General features: G+C 42.1%; 1 protein-coding gene across 26 annotated transcripts in view; it reads right to left on the bottom strand.

Moving 5' to 3' along the window:
- MAPT (microtubule associated protein tau) overlaps positions 1 to 4993 on the bottom strand; it is a 72965-nt gene extending 67972 nt beyond the window's left edge. For 8 of the 26 annotated variants that reach the window (XM_087915642.1, XM_087915655.1, XM_087915662.1 and 5 more), the window contains exon 1: positions 4228 to 4250. Coding sequence is in view for 6 of the 26 variants with exons in the window: in XM_087915650.1 (XP_087771776.1) it covers positions 4228 to 4270 (43 nt within the window). In the remaining 20 variants the exon portion in view is untranslated. Of the gene's footprint in view, positions 1 to 4227; positions 4329 to 4691 lie in introns of those variants that run through there. The other 18 variants (XM_026717549.2, XM_026717547.2, XM_087915659.1 and 15 more) reach the window with 9 other exon arrangements.
- Positions 4994 to 15622: the final 10629 nt, after the last annotated feature.

Raw genomic sequence — 15622 nt, 5'->3', positions numbered from 1 at the left:
TGACTAGGCTAGTTTGCAGTGACTTTCTTACACACACACACACACACACACACACAAATACAAATTATTATTTAAAAATAACATTTTCCTTCATTTTATGCATATGTGAAAAGGGGTGATGTATCTAGCCGCATATGTGAATAGATTGGCCAATGATGAATGATGCATACTGCACAGCAGCCCCTTTTCTATTCAGTTTGCTATACAGGTAGTTCTCAAATTAGACCACAATTGGGCCCAAAATTTCTGTTGTTAAGTAAAAAAAAATTTAATTGAGTTTTGTTCCATTTTAAAACATTTCTTGTCACAGTTGTTAAGTGAGTAGTTTAGTAACCAGTTGTTGTGAATCTGGTGTCCCCACTGACTTTGTTTGTCAGAAGGCTGCAAAGGGTGATCACATGACCTTGTGACACAGCAACAGTCACAAATATGAACCAATTGCCAAGCATCTGAATTTTGGTAGTCTTAAGTCATTTTTTTCAGTGCAGTTGTAACTTTGAACCGCCAGTAAATGAACTTTTGTAAATCAAGGATTACCTGCCTGGTTTTATTTATAGTTCAAGATAGAAAACATAGGTCTCTCCCCTTTTGTCATTATTATAAAGGACAAATAGGTTGGGCTGAGAGACAGCCACTGACTGAATAATCTCCATGTTGTGAAGGTCCTCTCCTCTTCTACTAGTAACACAATCTTATGTGATATTGATATTATCTTGATATTATCCTAGTTTGTTCACAAGATATACATTCCTCAAGAAAACTTTCCTACCTGCATCTGTCTACTGGATGACTTGCCAAAGTCTATTCTGACTTTGGTCAAAAACATTTATTCTTCTTTCCTCACTGTATTTCTACAAGTGTTAACACTTTATTTTATTCAATTTAAATTTGTACAATTAGAAAAACTGTATAATAATAGAAACATAAATACAACCTAAAATGATTTAAAGTTTTATGTATTTACATGTGTAAATACATTTCTAATAATTTATGTTCTAATGAAATAAGAGAAAAAGTGGAAAAATAGAAATGTAAGGAAAAGCTTATTTCTAAAGGGCGAAATCACACCACCATCATTACACCCCATAAAATGTAGATTAACTATGCCATAAATTTGGGCAAATACCTTTAAGTTATTACACAGTAAAATAAGACATATGTCATGAAATAGACTGGAGATGCTACACAGCAAAATAGATTGGAGACAACATACTATAGAACAGTGTGTTATCCTACACAAATGCAAACACAGACACAAACAATTTCCAATTTATATTTTAAGGGGAAAAAAACCAAAGTGCTCTAGTTTGATTCCAGTCATCTAGAGAAACTGCACTAAACAAGATTTCTAAACTTAAATGCCCATGGCATATTTCTCTTAAAAGTCAATAGCAATTTGTTCCTCCAATGTTTGCTGTCTATGAATGCAGGCTTTCAAAAGAAAAGTATTACACAATTAAGACTGCAATTAACTAGATAGCTCTTGTAACAGAGGCCCCTCCTCTTTCCGTTCTTTTAATGAAGCACGCACTAACAGCAACAGAAAAATACATAATGCCTGAAAAGCTAAAAGGGAATGTAAATGTTTATTTATTTATCAAATGCCACTCATCTCATGAAAAGCAACTCTGGGCAGCATATAATATTTCATCTTAAGCATCATGTTTATGCCAGTCCAACACACAAATATGCCTTATTTTGAAAAAGTTTATGTATTATATGCAAACAAACAAGCTGCAGTTACAATCAAATTAAGGGAACTCATCTGATTGACTTCCTCAGCCTAGCCTGTCATGCCATTCCTCATGTCACAGTACATGCTGAATTTTGCAAAATTACAATAATTTTCCTGTAAAATTTATCCACTTGGCAGTCCTCTCAGAAACACAAGTCCAAGTAGTAAGGGTTTATCTAATTTGGCCCCAGAAGTTTCCCAGGCATAGATAATTTCTGCTGGAACCATCAGCTAAGAAATTGTATCTTCACGTATTTGAGAAGACAACCTGAGAAACTTCTCAAAGCAGATAGGCTGAACTGTGCAGAAAATATGCTTTCAGAGAACAGGCTGGCCTTCAAGGAAGGAAGCTACTTCAAGGATTTTGTTTGATTGTTTGCATCAAAGCACACCACAAACATCCATTCAAATGCCCTGAAAAGCCTAATTAAATTTTTTTTAAAAATAAACATGACAAAATATGAATAACTGTATTAATAATTACCAAGCATTTCCTGTGCTTCCTGGCAATGTAAAGGTCTGAAATGGGAATAGGGAAACTTCTTGTGGAGGGAGGAGAGGAGAGAGCAAAAATGTAAAAAGATTTTTTAAAAAAATAGAGAACCTTCATTTCTCTAAGTTCTTCTCCTTAACATTTGCCAAAGATCAAAACCAACCATCCAGATCACAAAGTACAAATGGAATCCAACCATAATTAAAAAACATTCACTATAATTAACATTAAACTATATGGTCAGAAAAATAAGCAGCATTAAAAAACAATTAAAGAAGAATTCCATGTGTTTCTTAAAGATCTTAGCCAGTAGGAGAATTCTAATTACTTCCAAGATGGTTTGCAATACAAAACACAAAATTAAGATGAGGTAGCACCTAGGTGCTCAAGTGAAAAAACAGAATCCAAGTTTTACTGTAATAAAACAAGATTTCCTCAGCAGCTATAATGAGATCATTGTTTCATATGCTTCCTTGTCACTCAGTTTCATAAAAGAAAGCTGATGTCATCTCAGGGTTATTAGGAGAGTATTCTCATTCATGTGGTAGGAGTAATAATACCAGGTATTGATTTGATGTGTATATTTTCTGTTAAATGTTATGTTTATGTTGAATTATGTTGGCTTAAAGTCAGGTGGCTCAAGTGACATACAAGTCTTATATACATAAATGTCCCAGAAACTGCATGTTCAGACTAATCTTTGATGGTTTTTAATATTTTTAATATTATTTAATATTATCATTATTACTATTGTTACCCGAGACACTATTATGAAATGAGCAATCTCATACATTATGAAAATCAATAATCATGAATGCTTTATCTTGTATATCAACTAGTTTAAGAGCTAAGGAAAAGCATACAAAGAATTATATCAAAATGTTGAAAATGTATTGCAGCCCTTATTTGTAGCACTGTACAGGTTTTCAAATTATAATCAGATGCTACCCCTTTGGGAAAAAGAATACAGCAAAAAAAATCTAATAAAATATATTATTATATTAAGCCAAGCAAAAATAACACTTGCAGTTAATGCTAATACCAGCAGTAGACAAAAGAGTTTTCCCCTTCATCCCCACCCAAGCTAGAAGAACATACCACAGCTTTTACCCAATGAAAATGGCACTTTGCATCCATGTATTCTGGCTGAGTAGGGGCGTGACCAGCTGCTGATATTAGATCCATTTTTCTCTGAGAAAAATCAGTGGAAACACTAAAGGGACACAACCATCATGTGTGAAATCACTGGATGGTGGCAGCAATTCTTTGAAAGATAATCTAGAACACCCCCCCCCCACCAAGACTACTGCATCTATAGCCAAATGAGTATACACAGATGTTTGTGGGGGAGGGGGGATAGAGAGGGGGAGAAAAATTACATGTTTTTTTTTCCCCAACTCACCAATCACACCCACTAAAAATGTAAATCTCATAATGCTGACCTACATATCTGGAACAAAGCATCTGTCAGGAAAGATGACCTTTATAAAATTCTTTCTTTCTAGGCTTAATGAAAATGAATTAATTTATTAATTTATGAGAATGGAGGAAGAATACTTTTTCCTTTCATTAGTTATTCAAAGGTTTTTCACCATCTAATTGTTAGAAACGCGACATGGACTGCAAAACATGGCACCACCAAAATGAAGAGCAGGGGAGCCCATCCTTTTTCTCTTTCCAAGATCCACACCTACTGCAGTGCCAACAGCATATAATTCGCCATCACCCTCAACAATTAAAATGAGCTTTCCAAACAGAAAACCAAATGGTCTAGATAAAGAAGGAAAAGAATACCAGAAAGAAAAGAATAGGAATAGAAAACCAAGACGTCCTTAAAATGTAAAACGACTCAATTTGGCAAACTGAAAATTGTTTAAAAACCGGCACACGCACGTGAAATTTACATTTCACGCTGTATTTCTGCAAATGAATGAAAATGAAACAATGCTATGCTTTTCAAAGCCTTCCTAAACCTCTGCCGCTTTCCCTTGCAACTTACATCTACCCTTGAGGGTCTCAGAGACACACCCCTCCTGCCCCATTTTGTACTGCGAGAATCTCCATTGAGTGCCGAGCTTACAATACACCAAGAAAGAAAAGCGCCAATTTGCAGAGCAGAGACAGGTGGCGAGTGCGTATTGGCACTCAGGGTCCTCTACTCCGAAGGAGTGCGCTTAAAGGAGGCGAAGAGAGATAAGCAGCTCCAAATGCCACGGGCGAAGAGGTAGCAGTAACTGCAAAGGCTGAGCGAAGGTGTCTATCCGGCGATCTTCCGCTCCACTCGAATTATGCTGCGGTTCTGAGCCTTCTGACTCCCGAGCTTTTTTATCTGCACGGCACCTCTGCTTACAGCCATTGCCGGAGCAATCGCTGCGTAACCCGCACGCACCTGTGCGTTCCACGCACCCCGCCCGGCCAACCCCGATCCCCCAATGCATGGAGAATCCGAAGGCCCCGGGTTACCTTCCTCGGCTGGAAGCATCTGGCAACCCTACCTGGTGCTGCGGCTGCTAACTCTGCTGCAGGGAGAGCTCGCTGGAAAGTCTCGCTCACTAGAGCCGGGAGGAGGGGGAGTGACAGGAGAGAAGGAGCGACCGAAGAAGAACGCGCTTAACCAAAGCCGCGAACGCGCCTAAGCTCCGGAACCTTCCCTAGAAGAAGCCGTACACGCGCGTTCGCGAAGGCCCACCCAATGCTGCCCGAGCGGGCTCGACTAAGCAGGCGCAAAAAGCTCGCCCGTGTCCTCTTTCATCAGACACCACCCTGCAGGCGTGTGCGCATGTGTCGAGTCCTTGCGCTTTTTTCCAGCCCGTGTTCTTTGTCTCCTGTAGGAAAAAGGCTGTTTCCCAAAAATACTGAGTTGAGGGCGAGGGTTGGGAACGGATTCGCGCGCCCTACCAAGCAAATAAACATAGTAACCCGCTTCAGTAGTATACTTCGATATAAGAAGCCGAGACGGGGGTCTTTTCTGTGGTTTTAAAGTTGGGGAAAGGCTGCTTTTAGTGATAGCTAAAAAGGCCAACGGAGGATGTTCCGTACAAACAATGGAAGCCAGCGAGACTCCTTAAGGATCTGGTTAAGAAGAGCAAAAACTAAAAGGGAAAGAAATTCCTGAAAGGAAAGCAAGAATAGAAATGGGTTCTAACTCTATCCTTATCTGTATTGATAATACACATTTTCGTTTTGAAATAGGTTGTTTTTTGCTTTTTTTTTTACTTTAACCATTAGCATTTTAATACTACTATATTTTATTTTTCTGCATCATAAAAAAACTAAGACACTGAAAAGAATGAATTATAAATACGTTTAATAAAAGGTAGATTACAGCATCATGGGAAAGGCCTGGCAACCCTATTTTTACCAATCCTCAAGGTGATCACTTTGCCCTGTCCTCAGCTCATGATTTATGCTCAGTCCTACTTTGCTACTTTCAGTAATGCAACTCAATCCTACATAACGCTCAGTCCTCCATAAACTGCCACAATCCTGCTACTGTGTTATCTACATACAGTTAAAAGTCTCCTGTATGTTTGTAACCTTCAATTGGGCAACCATTGTTAAATCAAGGTATCTCAACTAAAAGAATGCATCCAATATCTGACCCCTGGGATTGAAATGAAAAGGATTTTCACGCCAGTTGTATTGGCAAAGTTATGGTCAGTGCAATAATGCTGCACCACCCTGCAGCACCATGATCCTGCAATCGTGATCATGATTTCAGGTGGTCCCTGTATGCTTCCCATAAGCAAAGTCAGTGGGGATGAGAGCAGGAATGTGAAACACCCACTCACACATATAGGTTGCCTGTGTGTGGATCATTCAGTTTATCGAGTTAGGTAAGGAAACATCCATGAAAAGATGACCTAACCAGTTATGGATGTACTAAACATCCTTAAAATGGTATTTTAGTCACATTCCAAAGAGCTGGATGGTTTGCCCGGAATAATTTTGACTTGGTAAATTTCTGTTCCTAGGTAACATTGACATTAGGGAGAAATTTATACCTAAATGGGAATATCAGACAGTAATGAGAATGGCTATTTATTAACTAATCAATGGCCTCAGTAAATTCACTTGCCCAAATGTACAGGCAACCTATATGTTAGCAAGCCACAAAATAAAACCAACAACAGAAGTCACAACTGTAAATCCCCAATAGGATATTCTATTTATACTCAGCAAAGGCTGGGTTCTGCTAAGGATAGTGTCAGAAAGGTCTCAGTTTAGCCTGTTATTTTCTGAGCATTCCTTATCTCCCACTTAACTGTGATAAATAAGATTTTTGTGCTTGAATATCTATGCCATTTGAAAAATCATAACTTCTAAAATAACATAAAAAGAATAGTTTAAACACTATGAGTTCCTTTTGTTTCCTGTTTAATCCCTTATTTTATTTGTAGTTCATTTATAATTTGCTTTTAATGTAAGTGAACTATATTAATAATCAACATTAATTTCCATTTTTTGGCATGAACTTTTGGGTACCAGTTTAGGTCTAGGTATATAAATGTCATTTTTAGGTATTCTAAATTCAATTAGGTATCCTCTAATAATGTTATTATAAGCAATCCCTCAATATTTATTGAGATCATTGTTAAAATTGGTCTTGACAAAGTCCTCTTTAGTGAATTCATTCCTTGGTTTTCCCAGGTTTGATCTGGTGTGAGAAGGATTAGCTGGCAATCAAAGTTGCTGTTGTACACCTGACTGGTTTGAAATATTGGTCCACAACTTTCGAGGAAGCTCTTTCTGTATATCTTTCTGAAATATCTCAGTGTGACACTCAACAGGATGCTGTCTTTTAAACAGCATTGCCTGAACACTAAAAGTACCACGAGGAACAATATCATCAAAAGATTGGTAAGTACCAATAGGGAGCTCAACTAAATTGTGCACATCAGCTTTGGCCTTGAGTATCTCTGCAACAGAGGATGCTGCTCCAGTAAGGGGTGTATCTGCACAAACAAAACAAATTGATATCATAATTTGTCAATGAAGCAATACGCTTTATGACAGGTTATCTCAAATCTACACCAACAAAAAACTATATCCTCCTACTGGCATTTCCCCATCCAAGATCAGGAGAGAAGTAGCAGCAGATGTTGAGAGAACTCGGCAAGAAAATGATCCTTGATATCCTCTGAATGGGCATGTGTTCCAAGCTCAACAACTCAAATCTAGGAACAGTTTTATGGCAAGAACAAGTATTATTGAAGTACACAAGAACACAATTGAATTAAAAGATGGAGGAAGGAGACCATTGAGCAAGGAATAACATTAAAGGGGGATATGGCTAAGGATTTGACGTCACTTATGAATAGGTTGAGAGTTGGAGTGCTTAAATTTAAAACGAATATGCTCAAGTGAAAGCTTTAGTGGACAACAACATGCTATGTGAATGTGCAGAGAAATAGAGCCAGGCCCATCTGCTGATATGCCAGCTACTACCAGAAACATATACCAATAATGACTTATTTTTGGCCAATGACAAAGTCAAGAGGGTGGCTGCATCCTAGCACTTTAAAGTTTGATCTAGACACAGAAGAAGAAGAATTCAGTTAGATGATAAATAGCATTTAAAAATATTGAAACTTTCAAAAAAATCATTTATGAATTGCTACGATGCAACTTTAGTTCTCTTAATCACCTCTTTTCCATTAATTACTATAGGTGGTGCCAATAAGATGCCAAAAGGCACCTTTCTTAATATTTGCCAAGCTCCCTGCTTCACTTAATCTTTTATAACTTTACATATTTTAATTTTTCAAAATTATTTGGGAAGTTAGTGAAACTAATCAACTTTTATTTCAGGGATGTGTCTGGTCCCATATAGCTTCTTAGGGCTCATCCTCATATCCCAGTAACTGTAGCATAAAGATGTTTATCTATTTTTAATGGACATATTTCCATGATAATCACTTTTGTTACATTGGCAATCAGCTGTAAAAGTATCTTAGCTGTTTATGTAGCAATAATAATATAGGAGAATATATTACTTTTCCTACATTACTTTTCCTTTATCCAGCATAAGCAAGCCTTGCCATCTTAGTACAGTGATATTGGAAATGTTCCAAAACTAAGACCTGACATTTGGCAAATTCTTATTGGCCTCAATGTTGTCCATGGTCACTTCAGCTTGGGCTCATGTGGAGACCAAACATTACTGTTCACATTTCTGTCAAGGCATTGGCTGGCCTCTGTCAAATATGCTGTATGGGCATTATGCATGCTTTTTAGGTACAAATATAGCACTCTTTGGGAAAACTAATGTCTTACTTTTTTAAAAAGCTACACTAGATCCATCTTTAAGGAAAAAATACCATCAGACTTTGAAAAAGCTGCCAATCTTATGTTACAAAGGCTGATTTAAGCAAGGGATATGAGTCAGATCTCTCAGTGTATATTGTTGCTTCTTTCCCCAACTAGTTCGTTAACAGGGTTGCAGCTTTGACAACAAGAACTTTTGCATGACTGTACCTCACAAGTTATAATATTTTACACACACGCTACTTTCAGATACTGCCAGCCACATCCAAATTATTCCCTTAATACTAATGTGGAAAATAATAAGAATTCGTGTGAAATCATCTTCCTTTTCCTTCCTTCCTTCCTTTTCGGAAGGAGAGGTCACAAAAACAGCTTAGAAGCATAAAGTGACGTGCTTTTTGCAATTTCTTCATTGCACATGGCAATGTATCACTCAGGCCATTTCTGACAAAGGAATAGCATGCTCCTGGAAGAATGGTAAGCTCTGGTTAAAAAAAAATAGCCCACCTGACAAGTTGTGAGATAGACGAGGGTGATGCATAAGATAGTTCTCTCAATCTGCTGGACAGTTCCCTTCCATTTAACTCTGCACTGTTCCATCCCTGCACCCAGTCAGTTAGCTATTTTGGGATATTGCCAAAAGCCTACTTGACATATATTCAGAAATAGCCCATGTAACAGGACACTGGCATGGAGCAGCACCATATTAGTGAACTGTCATTTGGGTAACTTGAAAGATAATTAGCTTATGCCCCAAATACTCATTGATTCATCCACTACACCTCATCATGTGTTAAAGAGAATTATTAGTTATCATTTTTCCTACTGATTTGTGGGTTCTGAAAAAGAGGCAGTACAATTGAGGGAATCAACCCTTAACTTGCCCCGCATCAAAACTATAAACACATGACTACATGCAAACCTTATTGACAATTTTATTCAGAGCACAGCTATCAGGCAGCATAAATTATACTAGCATACCTCTGACAGCTTGAGGAATGGAAGAATACATACAGTATTAATGCAGTCTTGAGGAAGAGCCTTAAACGAAAGGGAAGGGTGTAATAAATCTGAACAGTCTGATCCTGTCAAATTGATGAATATAGGTAAGAAAGTGATTTTGATTATGTGTCATCAAATCAGTGTTTACTCTTAATAATTACATAGATGGACCTTCCCTGGGATATTTATCTCTTGCAACACTGAGTCTATCATCACTATAATTCACCTTATTCTCTTCACTTTCCCTCCAATTTTCTCAGCATTATGTACTTCTCAAGGGAACTGGATATTGTGTCCATTATTTGTGCATAATGTGTCCAAAATATGAACTCTGATCTGTTCAATGATACAATAGTATGTTTTCTTACCTGTTAATGGGGCAGATAGTTCTCATTTAACAACAGTGGGACACAAATTTCCATCACTAAGCAATGCGATCATAAAGCACAACATTGCATGGCTGTGTGGCTTAGCAATAGTTCTGGCAGATCCTGGTTACCCTTGTTAAGCAAACCATTGCAGGCTGTTAAGCAAACCATTGCAGGCTGTTAAACAAGGACCTCACATGAGCATTATTACCTATTTCCTGCCAGCATCCCTATTGACTTTACTTGTGGGAAGCCATCACATGATTGTGAATGCAGGAAGCTGTCATGATCAGGAATATAGGCCAGTTGCTAAAAGCCCAAATCATGATCATGTGACAGCAGGAACATTGCAAATGGCCTGAACTTTGAGGACCAGTAATAAATACCACTCATGCAGCACTGTCATAAGTTTCAATGATTGCTAAATGAGTGATTACTAACTTAAGTCCACCGTACTCTTAGGGATCTTCTCCAACACCAAAGCTCAAAACTCTCAGTGTAGTACAAAAGCTCACAACAAATGGACAGGCTCAACGATAGTTTCAACTGGGAAACTATTAACATTTTAGACCACACCAAATCCAAAAATTTCAGAGAAATTCCTGAAAACAAACAAATGAACCATTAATAGACACATAAAGACAAATGAACCATTAATAGACACATAAAGCTAAACCACATTTGCACCCTATTTAAAGAGAGACAATAAAAAACAGGAAGGAAATGGGCGTTGGTAGAGGTTACCCTGAACGCCCTTTCTATCTATGCTGCGAGAGAGCCCAGGATGGGTTGACTCCTTCCTATGACGTCTTAGCTGAGTCTGTACTAAGATATAAAAGCCAGCCCCTGGGAGAGACCCCAGCTTTGGCGAAGATACTAGACAGACTGAAAGATGTCTCTGAAAGCCCAAAATAAACACAGAAATATATCTTACCCTCTCCGGACGAATCAAGGGAGGGGCTGGGCTCTCTCGCAGCATAGATAGAAAGGGCGTTCAGGGTAACCTTTACCAACGCCCATTCTCCTTCATGCTGCATCGAGCCCAGGATGGGACATACCAAAGCTTGCATGTCCACGGGTGGGTCTTCGTCTGGCTCATCACACTGACTGTTGAACCACTCGTTGAAGCACCCGTCTGCCGAAGGCTGCAGTTGCCGAGGCAAAGACATCCAGATGGTAGTATCTGATGAAAGGAGATGGAGATGTCCACGTGGCCGCACAACAGATCTCCCCCAAGGGTGCTTGGGTTGCCCAGGCAGCCGAAGTGGTCGCGTTTCTGGTAGAGTGCGCTGTCAGACCTCGAGGAACCAGAAGGGCCGCAGCTTTGTAGGCCTGCTCAATGCAAAATCTGACCCACCTGCTAATAGTAGGAGAAGAGGCCTTGTGCCCCAAGTGAGAAGGGAAAAGGAAACAAAATGGCTTCAGACTTCCTGAAGGAGGAACTGCGCTTAATGTATATTGTAAGAGCCCTACCTACGTCTAGCGAGTGCCACTGCTGCTCTAAGTCATGGTGTGGGAGGGGGCAGAAGCCAGGCAACATAATGTACTGGGACCTTTGAAACAGATGTTAACCCTTGGAATAAATGAGGGGTCCAGACTGAGGACAATGCTATCATTGTGAAAGGAACAAAGGTCCTGTCTAATGGAAAGAGCAGTGAGCTCGGATACCCGCCGGGCTGAAGTGATGGAAACGGGGAACACTACCCTCAGAGTCAGGAAACAGAGAGATAATGTTCTAAGGGGTTCAAAAGGGGGCTTTGTAAGGGCATAAAGGACCACATGAAGATCCCAGGAAGGATACCTGTGAACCACCGGAGGGTGCAGGTTGGAAGCCCCTTTCGAAAACCTCCTGACTGAAGGGTGATTGGATAAGGAAGGAAGCGAACCCCATGAAAGAACTGAGGAGAGGGCCTCAACCTGCCTGCATAAAGGTGTTGGGGGCCAAACCTTTCTCCAGATCATGCTGAAGGAATCTAAGAACCTTTGCCAACTGGGCGAAAGCGGGAGAGAGAGAGACCCTCCCTAAGGCACCATTGTGAAGGGCCTTCCAAGTGGCATCATAGATGTGCCTTATGGGAGGTTTGCGAGATGCCAGGATAGTGATGATGACCCTTTCAGGAAGATCAGCCACTTCTAGCCACTGCCACTCAAGTGCCACATGGTCAGCTTGAGCCACTGGGGCTCCGGGTGGAGCAGAATCCCCTGATGAAGGGAGATTAGATGGGCTGGGATCCTCCAAGGAGAAGCCCCCGACAGGTTGACCAGGTCCGCAAACCAGGGCGTCCTTGGCCAATAGGGTGCCAGGAGGAGGAGCTCCGCTCATTCCTCCAACATCTTCCAAATTACTGCCGGAACGATGGGAGCGGGGGAAAGGCATAGAGGAGACTTTTGGGCCATCTGCACCGAAGGGCATTGGTCCCCTCCGCTTCCTGGTAAGGAAACCTGGTGAAGAATCTGTTGACCTGGGCAATTTGAGGAGTGGAGAAGATCCACCTCCAGCGTTCTGAATCTGAGGGAAAGGTCCCTGAATAGAGAAGGAAGAATAGACCATTCTGCCTGGTCGGCTAGGCTCCTGCTGAGCCAGTCGGCCTGGGAGTTGTTGATCCCGGAGAAGTGGTCCGCCGAGATCGACAACAGGTGTTGCTCTGCCCATAACCCCAACCGTAGAGCCTCTCCCATGAGGGCTCTGGACCTTGTCCCCCCCCACCGGTTGACATGAGCCATGGCGGCCATGTTGTCCATAAGGACGAGAACATGAGAGCCGGTCACTGAGTGCCTGAAATGCTTGAGAGCTAGAAAATGGCTCTGAGGTCTAGCCAATTTATGGGAAGGGCCTGCTCTGACCTGGATCAAGGTCCTGAGCTATCTGGCCCTGCATATGGGAACCCCAACCCAGGAGGCTGGCATCGGTGGTTATCACTAGCCTGTCTGGGACCCTGAAAAGGAGTCCCTTCCAGATTAACGGGGAACACCACCAATTGAGAGATCTCCGGATTTGTGGAGGGAGCGGGACCTTGATGGATGAATGCCTGCTTGTTGGTAGGGAAGCAGGAACCATTAGAGTGGACAGGAGTGAAAAAATCCGTGGCTCTGGAGATATGACAGGATAATTTGCCAATCCCGATGGGCTGCATAGATGAAGGAGGACAGAATCAAAATGTTGTCCAAATAGTATTGGATCCTCACTGGAACAGAAAACAGAGATGTCATCAATGCTATCAGAACCTTCGTGAAGACCCTTGAAGCCGATGAGAGGCCGAAGGGAAGTGCTCGATACTGGTAATGGGTATTCTGATAACAGAAATGGAAAAACTGGCGATGATGAGGCCAAATGGGGATGTGGAGGTAAGCCTCCATGAGATCAGTGGAAGAGAGGAGATCGCCCTCCCGAACGCTCTCTAAAATAGAATGCAGAGTCTGCATTTTAAATAGCCTGTATTTTACAAATTGGTTGAGAAATTTTAGATCCAGGATGGTTCGCTACCCCTCCTGAGGCTTTGGGAATGATGAAAGGTGAGAATAAAGCCCACATCTCCATTGAGAGGGGGGAACAGGTTTGAATAGCTCGGATTTCAAGAAGGAGTTGAATGGCTTGATTCATGAGGTCTTGCCTTGAAATGTCCCAAGAGACAGGACAGATCAATTTTTTTTAGGGGGCAGTGCATTAAGAAGTCCAATTGTAATCCTGACCTAATAGTGCTGAGCATGCAGGCATCCGCCGTTGACTCCTCCCATTTGGAGGCAAAGAAGGCTAGGCGACCTCCAATGGGTGGGGAAAACTAGGAATTACTTAGAGCTACCCTCCCGAAAGGGCTGTTTACCAGTATAAGGAGCTGGGCGAGAGAATTTTATGTTTATCTCTGGTTTCGATGAGATAAGGTTCCAAAGCATCGCCAAAAAGCTTATCGCCCGCGAATGGAACTGAAACTAGCTTCCATTTACGGCATGACTCCTCCTGCCAATTTCTGAGCCATAACAGTCTTCTTGCTGCTACTGAAGATGCCATGGCCTTAGATGAAAAATTTGGTGGAATTGAGAGTGGCATTTGCAGTGAATTCCGCCACTGCGATAATCTTATTAAGGCCTTGGTGAGACCGAAGGTCAGATGTAGGCAATCTAATCTGGAGTTGGTGCAGCCACCGTATGGATGCCCCTGTGAGAGTGCCAGAAAATGGGAACGAGGCCAGAACCGAAATGTCAACAGAAGGCCCTGCCAGGGAATTGTCCAGGGCTGTGCTGACGTTGTAGAAACGCTTATCCAGAGAAGATGGGTGAGGACCTGCCGAAGGGGAAGCGCACTGTTCCTTGACCAAATCCAGGAACAAAGTGGGACAAGGCAAAAACCCTGTCTGCACTACAGGCTTGGAGAAGAATGAGTCCCCTGGCTAGAGGGAATTCCCTGTGGCTCAGGAGCCACTTCCTCTAGCCACAGCTTGGCAGTGACCAAGGCCATGCTGAGTAATGGCCTGAAGAGAGAAGGATTGAAGACCAGTGCAGAAGATGTCTGCTCTGGGCGAGAGTCCTCTTCCTCTGAAAGATTTTGGTCAAAGGTCTCGCCCTCTTCACGTTCTGAACGAGAGGAGTAACTGTTCAAATGGTGAAGCCCTTCCCTCCTCATTAACCTCCTCCCATTCTGGTCAAGAAGAATGGACCCTGAGGTCCTGGGGCCTGTGTAAATCAGGGTGATGAGGCAACTTATAGTTTTGCTTGAAACCTTCAGCCAATCCCTGCCTAATGGCCAAAGAGACAACATCTTGGATATCCCCTGGTCTATGCTCAAAGGTAGGGGCAGAAGGCCGAAGGCCCGCTGCTGAGGGAGTGAAAGTGGCTTCAGGCCTAGATTGAGAAGAGGTTCAAGGCCTGGAGGGAGGGGCATAGGGCCCAGAAGCCTATTGGAAATAAGGCCCAGATCTGCTTAGATCCTGAAGATCATTGTACTGCAAAAGCCTCAGGAGACAGGCTCATAGATAACTTCTCCTCCCCTGGGAGGGCTTGGCTGGGGCCCACAGGTATGACCTGAAACATGCTGTGGTTGCACTCCCTTCTGTTGAATAGTTCTGTTGAACTGCCTCTCTAGGGCTGCATGTCTGAGCTTTTCTGCCCTCAACTCAGCCTGAGTTGCCTTCTTAGGGGCTAGAGCCTTAGCTCTGATTTTAGCAGCCACCTCCCTCTGGACTGATTGGGTGCATTGCCTACAACTTTTTCTCTTATTGGCTTAAGAGACTGTTCCACTGAGGGGGAGGGAGGGACTCTGCCTGACCCTTATCTTGCTCCATTTGAAGAATAAAGGCTCTTACGATGGAAAGCAACTGTTTGTAAATTTTTTGTATTTAGCCCCTTAGGGTATAAATTGGCCCCCGGGCTTACAAAATGGCCGCTCACCTCATGGTGGAAGGCTTCAATCCAAGCTGGCCGCTGACTATGGGGAACAGCCTCTGAGATCGAAGAATTTCTCCTTAGGCTATAAAGAGCCCCGAGTGAAGTCAGCAAAGGAAAGGGCAGCCTCTGGCCACACGATCAGCTGGCTGACGTTGGTATCGGTTTGCCGATCACTTTTTACGACCGTTCAAACCGCAGGTGTGGGGGAGGTCTACAGACGCTGCCCAACTTGCCTGAACAGCACTCTAGCAATGCTTCTCCCAATGCTGCAGGAGAGAGAGAGCCCTGCTCTCCTGGAAGAGCAGCTGCCCAGATCCTGGGAGCTGCTGAAGCGAGGAAAAAAGGTACTGAAGATCGCTTGTGAGTGCTATCTACAGA

This window comes from Pseudonaja textilis, chromosome Z (genome assembly GCF_049901715.1).
Source record: "Pseudonaja textilis isolate UNSWEBS1 chromosome Z, rPseTex1.2, whole genome shotgun sequence".
Lineage (NCBI taxonomy): Eukaryota > Metazoa > Chordata > Lepidosauria > Squamata > Elapidae > Pseudonaja > Pseudonaja textilis.
Note: the sequence above shows the minus strand (reverse complement) of the source record. Positions and strands in the feature narration are given on the sequence as shown.